Here is a 6,899-nt window from a genome sequence, read left to right as displayed (position 1 = left end):
GGAGGTCTCTGGAGTCGAGAGCAGAGGGGTTCGGTCGTTGAGAGTGGAAGAGCCGCCGAAGGCTTTGCTCGGGTGAGTATTTAACGACGCGAATGAGCCTTCTCGAGCGGAGTTTGAGCAGGAATCGCGGAGAAATGACTGGAGCGCCGCCGTTTGCAGCGGGATTTCAGCAGGATATCGCGGATCCAACGGTCTACAGGTATCTGCGGGATTTTCATCTTTGTTTTCTTCTTGATTTCATACAAAGGTCAACATGGAGTATCTGTAAAGCTAATATCTAGTGTTAGCGTAGGTAATGCTTGTACTTGATTGTTGTTGTAAGATTGATGAAGATTGCAATGATACACATTAAATGAGTTCATCTCAGTGTAGTTTGGTGCGGCATGGAATAATTGAAATTTTATACTCTACTGCCTTGTTTTATGATTCGTGTGCTTCCCATCCCTAATTCAAAATTACCCTCAGCGAAGTTGTTTTCACTTGCATGGTTTCTCTGTAGGTTCTTCTGGTTAACTGATTCTCTTTGTTCAGAATGATTAATGAAAAGGAAAAATGAGTATCACATCCTAGGGGAAATCAGCCCATCTTGGAAGGCAAAATTGAATTAATTTGTAGAATTCTGATTAAACTTCACGTTCATGGTACAGTGTAAGGCATCTGCTGTTTATAAACAGAAAACCAGCTTAAGTTGGACAATGCACTTGCTTTCCCCAACTATCTCTTTATCTTCACTAGTTACTCCGATTTTGAAAACTTGTGAAATAACCTTACGTGCATTATGTTCAAAAATGCATCTTATGTATGGTCATCAACTCACATTTTAAAATGTTGGAGCCCGTCTTGGTTGTATCACTATTTCTGTGTAAACATTGATTTCAAATAAGAGGGTATACTTTACCCCAATATTTGAGTGGAAATATACAGCATATGATGCTTTTTCCAAACTATTTTATTACAAAACGTATATAATTTTCCCTATAAATGAAATAAAAAAGTTATATAGCATCATGATACAAATCATGATCTTTTGCCGCCATTCCTACAGAAATCTTTACATTTTGAAATGCAAATTCTAGCGAAAACAGCGAGTGGGTTTTAAGTTAGAATGTAGTACGCCAGAAGCTCATATTAAAGGTGTGTTTTCACTGAATATTTCCACTTTTATGAGTATGGGCCTAGGAGCATTGGTTGGGTTGCCTTTACTGCAGGTTGAAGGTCACGAGCTTTAATCATTAAAACATCCTCTGTAATGGAGGAGTTAGGTTGCATATATAAACCCACTATGGAACTCTACATTGATAGGACCTTCATGAACTAGGCACGCTCTGTTATATTCTATTTTATAGGAGTCTCTTTAGATTCTTCTTGTAGTTGTTTTTTAGCATATGCTAAACATCTGATGTCATGTGTACAGAAATATTTTCTGTTTTTGAGTTAATTTGTGGTGGATGAGAATTGATAAAAATGCCCGTCCAATTGTACCTAATTTATTTTGGAATTAAAGATGATGAAGAATCCCCAAACCTGTCAATATGTTCGTTTAAAAAATGGAATTCCATTTTTTAACTGATTGTTATTCTCACATAAGAATATATAGGAATAAATGGTTGCAGAGCCCGAGGAATATTTCACATTTTAATATTCTTTTGCCTTTTTTTTGCCCTGAAACTGAATCATGTTGTCCTTATACGAGGAATGAAATAACTGATTTTTTTTACTCTTTACGACTTCTAATCTGCTTGAGATGAATGCCTTGTACGTAGCTTTGCTGAACGTAAAGAACTGTAAAATCCTCTTCCCAGGATCCTACCATAGTAGTTATTTCCCTTTTTTCTTACAAACTTAAACGTAATTGTTCAACTTGTTTTTTTTTAAAGACTTGTTTTTATGAAAAAAAATCATTAATTTAGAATCTATAAGTTCCTTATATTGCTATAGCCTTGTCATGGTTGTCTTTCTTGGCTTTTATACTTACGTCCAACTTTACTCGACCTGATATTGTGTTATTTATCTTTCAGTGCAAGAATGTAATTAGCAAGTTACAGAGGAAGATAGATAAAGAAGGTTTTCAAATTGTACCTCTGTTATATGATTTATTGAAGAAAAATCATACGTCAAACCCCACAAGCAAATTTTCCAAGATGAGCAACCCTTTTAATTTGTGGATTATTGATCAGCGAGTGGAGAGTTTAGAGTATGCTGAAGTGGCAGACTTCGTCACTGACGTGCAATCAATGTTAAAAAATGTAGTTCAGTTTTGCAAACACTCACAAGAGGTATGCCATCTTCCATTAGTTGCAAAACTTGCCAATTCACTACTGCAATTTTTAAGCTCTTAGCTCTTGTCGTTTAATATTGAAAGCAAAATTCATATAATCTGTATACGATGTTGAAAGAACAAGTTCTTTCGGATAATCATCACATTTTAGTTGCTAGTTTTGTTTTAGTTCTGTAATTGCATTTTTTAACAAACATCTCTTTCCCAACTGTATGAAAGTGGTAATAGTAGAGAAAGATCAATAAGCATTCCTCCAGCACCAATGGAGTCAAGGACTTGGCCTTAATGACAATAAGCTCACGTTTAACAAAGTCTTGTCTCTGACCAATCTAATTTTGAGATTGATATAGCTCTTCGAAACTACAATGCTGATTTGCTGAGCCTGGACAAATGGTAATTAAATAATTTTGCTAACCCTAATACATGGTAAGAAGATGAGGACAAGGGTATTTTAGTTATAAGGGTTTAGGATTTTTTAAATTTATGATTTGGAGATTGGGGTATGAAATATTAGTTAGATTATTGGAAATTATCTTGGAGGATATAGGTTTCTATGTCGGAATTGAAGGGATTAGGTTGTCCCTATTCTATCTGAGAGGAGAATGAGAAAGGGGGCAACAACCTTGCTCTTGGAAATAACGTCCTTTAGGGTTTTGGGCAGCCACGAGATGTGTGCCCTTTGAAATAGAGAGGCTTGGGTGGATCTCCATAACTGAGAATTGGAGAGAGGGATTGAGGGGGTAAATATATAATTGCTTGAAGCCTGAGTTTTTACATCATAATATAGGAGCCAAATTCATGTCCATTGAAAGTTAATCTAATTGCATAGATTTATGGATCATTTTACTAAATGTCATAACCATTTAAACTATTGATGTCATAGCTTAAATCAAGGAATATACTTTTAGATGTCTCTTTAAAGGATGGTCGATATAGAGTTGACCATAAGTTGTTTACTAACATGAAACTTTTATAAACACTCTGGTTTATGTTTATTTTCATTGTAACAGGCGAAATATGAAGCAAGAAAACTCCAAGATATCTTTTTCCATATCATGAAGATAGCTTTCCCAGATAAAGATTTTAGGGAGGCAAAGATGGCACTCACTTTCTCAAGTCCAGGTGAGGGTGGAAAAGCTGCCAAACAGAGCATGAGGGCATGCAGCATAAACCCTAAACTACAAAATATGGTTAGAGAGGATGGAGAGCCCAGCCCTGTTAAGCCTGCAAGTCAAACACCAAATTTCAAATCCAATCCATTGAGGTTTGAGAAGGATACAAGGCCAAGAAGCACTGGAAGCAGCTTAGAGCAGAGTGGGCCATTACTAACTCACCCTGGTGACCTTGTTATCTGCAAAAAGAAGAGGAAGGACAGGGACAAATCATCGGTCAGGCCAAAGATGAGCTCGCTATCGCCGGTAAATCCAAGTCAGGCACTATTGCCAGTTGGCACAAATCACGGTGTCAGGTCACCAGTCATGAAAGATTTCGGGCGAGTCTTTCCTGCTGCTGGGCTACAGAGAGGTGGTGGTGGAGTTGGTGCTTCCAGCATAGAAGAGTTGCAATGGGCCAGACCTGTGAAAAGAGTGAGAACTGATACTGGGAGGAGGCGGCCAATACACTTGTAGTCTAGTTTGTAGATTATTTTGTTTGTAAATAAACATATATAGTACATGATTTCTGTAACAGGAAGGGCGAAGATATAACTCTTTGCATGCGTTTACCTTCTTTCGTAGCTCCTTGGTGCATTAGAATTTTGTACATGTTCGAGTAGGGAAAAAGATCAATCTGAGAAGCTTTTCCTTTCATCATTACGTGCAATGTACAAATTAGAGTATAAGAATTAGGATCTATTCACTATTTAGAGCAAAATTTTCACAGTTTTGTATTTCATAAAACAGTCATGGTTCTATTTGGAAGTTTATTGTGGTTTTTTTAAAAAAATTGCTGGCAGGAGCACTATTTTAAATTGATATTTTGCTAGATTGGCAGTTTGATTTTCTTGATTAAAAGAATTTATAATGGCTGTTGCTTTTCAAAATTATATTCTCCCCTTGATAATTATACTAGTAATGTTACCAATAGGGTAGTTATAATTAGGTAGTTGAATTGAAGTGCTTGTATTATGAGTTGAAAGAATCTTATAAGATTTAAATATGTTTCATAAATTTACGATTTAGCTAACAATTTAGCATGAATTGTAATATTATGTAGTAAACATAGCTGAGATAATAAAGTTTTATGGGTCTTTTTATTGAATAGGAAATTATGGGGTAGGGGCATTTATTGAATGTATTTTTCCTGTATAATGAATTGAAGTGAATTCTTCTTAAAATTCTAGAGCAATATTTTCAGCAATTACCCTGCATTTTATTTTATTATATATTTTCTTCATTTAGTATTGTTGCATTTACATGTTTCCCATCTTCGCAATAGTTAAAGGCTTAAAGCTACTGAAAAAGCAGCCTTGCAAGCTGGGACTAAAATAGAATTGAATAGGCACCTCGCACCTTGATATATATATCCACAAAGAGTCAAATCCGAGTGAACATAAGGTAGTGATCCAGAGGGATTGGAAAAGCATCAACAACGTCGTACCACCTGAAAGCTCCCAAAGACACACAAGTATGGATAAGGACAGTTAAATTCAGAGAGAAACAGAAGTGGAATATATATATATATATATATATATATAACATTCAAAGATAGAGAAAGAAATATGAGAGAGTTGAGCCCCCACTCACCGATAAATCAATCTGTCTCAGAAATTGGCCATGACATTTTCTTTAATCTCATTTGCTGTTTTTCATTTTATCACAATCCGGGTAAAATATACATGTCAATATACAAACAGTTTATACCACACTCTTAACACATAATAAATACAACTCACAGATTTAATCGTAGTTATATGTACGTATGGTCATGATCATCTAACCACTTTCCATTCCTCTAAATCAGATTCAGAGGCCACTTACCTTCCCAGTATAGAATGAATTTGCTTGCACTTCGTTGGTCTCATTCTTCTAAAGTTTTTGAGGAATCATCTCGATCAGGATCTGTAGGTAATGTCCACATATGAGGAAAAGAGGACTTCAGTAGAAGTCCCAAAGAAAACGAACAGGTTGCTCGCACAACTGTATCAGGGGACTGACTCATTTTCCCCACAAGAACTGAAACTACCTAAAGCAAGATGGACAGAAGATTAGTTTTTTTTTTTTTTCAATAGAATCAGCAATATCATTACATTTACATGCAAATGGGTTCCGGACCTGCAAATGATAATGTGCCAACGAACGTTGGTCCTCCGGGAGAGTGAGAATGCAACTTGAAAAATATATGGCGTTAGCTTGAATAATAGGCCAAGGTGCATCAAAAGCCTGTACAGGAATAGATATGAAGTAGCTTAAACGATCTGTTTAGTTTTTCAACAACAAAGAAGATGAAGGCTTCGTTTGGGACGGCTTTCTGGTACAACAAATAAAATTTTTATGCTAAAAACTGCTTTAAGAAGTAGTAAGAAAGCTGTCCCGACCAAAACGGAAGTCACTCTCACCTGGATCACTGCTGCCAGATAGGCGCCAACTTTAGAGGCTAAAAACTGGCCTAACTGTCTGGTTAAGTCCCTCAAAAAATCCTCATAGTCATTGCTGAGACATGCAAAATGTAAGTTTCATTAATATGATAAATTTTGTAAACCTAGAATTGTGCACAGTTGGATGAGAAAAACGCACCGGCAATCTGAGTTAAAATATTGTTTGGTGTTGATGGAAGACAAGCCATCCACTCCCATTAGTGGTACAAGTTTTTTGAAGGTATTCTGCTCAAACATATATTTTTGTCAAAAGCCTTGGGAAGAACTTGATTTAAAATGAAAAAATAAAAGAAAAATGAAGTTACCCGGCATGCTTGACGAACACTCAAGTCATCATCATAAAGATGGAGAATGAGACGGGGTAAAGTGGCATGCACCTGAATAGCATATCAATATATAAAAAAAAGAACAATATACTGAAACAATAAATTTAACACAAACAAGTTGGTGCAAGGATACTACCAATGGGAAAATGAGAAATATTAATATGTTTAAATAGAAATTAGATGAGGACTTTCCAAAGTGGAATTGTTCCCAACTATATGAAGGATCTGATTGTACCAGAAAATTCTATTTTTTGTAAATTCCTTTTGGTTAGTATCGACTCCAAGTGCTAAAAACTGGTTTCTTCACAGGTTGCCAAAAGGCCTTCCTAAAGAAAATATATTGTTCGAGACAAGTGGGAGAGGCCGATTCACAACCATTTTGTCCCTATGCATGTTAATAATATAATAAAATATATAAATAAAGTTTCTTTCTTTGCCCAAATCACATCCAAAACCTTTCCATATTGTATCCTATAGTGCCACACTCCTTGTCACAACCATTTGCAGAGTGTGGGCTTCGAAAATTCTTGGCCCGGACTCCCTGTGCTTTCGGGGGAGTTTTAACGAATTCAGTTACGGGATAGATTTTGAGAAGGCAGATTGACTTTGTAATAAGACACTACCCAGAGATTTCACCCTCATTTTACGAGGGCATTATGATCTAAGTTCTAGTTTCCTATAGGCACAAGCTCCTATAGTT

At 36.1% G+C, this 6,899-nt stretch overlaps 1 protein-coding gene across 4 annotated transcripts in view; it reads left to right on the top strand.

The window, feature by feature from the left end:
• Window positions 1-4,197, top strand: part of LOC110105099 (ATP-dependent helicase BRM-like) — a 22,923-nt gene extending 18,726 nt beyond the window's left edge. For all 4 annotated transcript variants that reach the window (XM_020834473.2, XM_020834472.2, XM_028699488.1 and 1 more), the window contains exons 13-14: window positions 2,019-2,276; window positions 3,289-4,197. In XM_020834473.2, the coding sequence (XP_020690132.1) occupies window positions 2,019-2,276; window positions 3,289-3,906 (876 nt within the window). In that variant the 3' untranslated portion in view covers window positions 3,907-4,197. The remainder of the gene's footprint in view (window positions 1-2,018; window positions 2,277-3,288) is intronic.
• Window positions 4,198-6,899: the final 2,702 nt, after the last annotated feature.

Source organism: Dendrobium catenatum, unplaced genomic scaffold (assembly GCF_001605985.2).
Source record: "Dendrobium catenatum unplaced genomic scaffold, ASM160598v2 fragScaff_scaffold_1300, whole genome shotgun sequence".
Taxonomy (NCBI): Eukaryota; Viridiplantae; Streptophyta; class Magnoliopsida; order Asparagales; family Orchidaceae; genus Dendrobium; species Dendrobium catenatum.
This window is presented reverse-complemented; position numbering and strand designations above follow the sequence as displayed.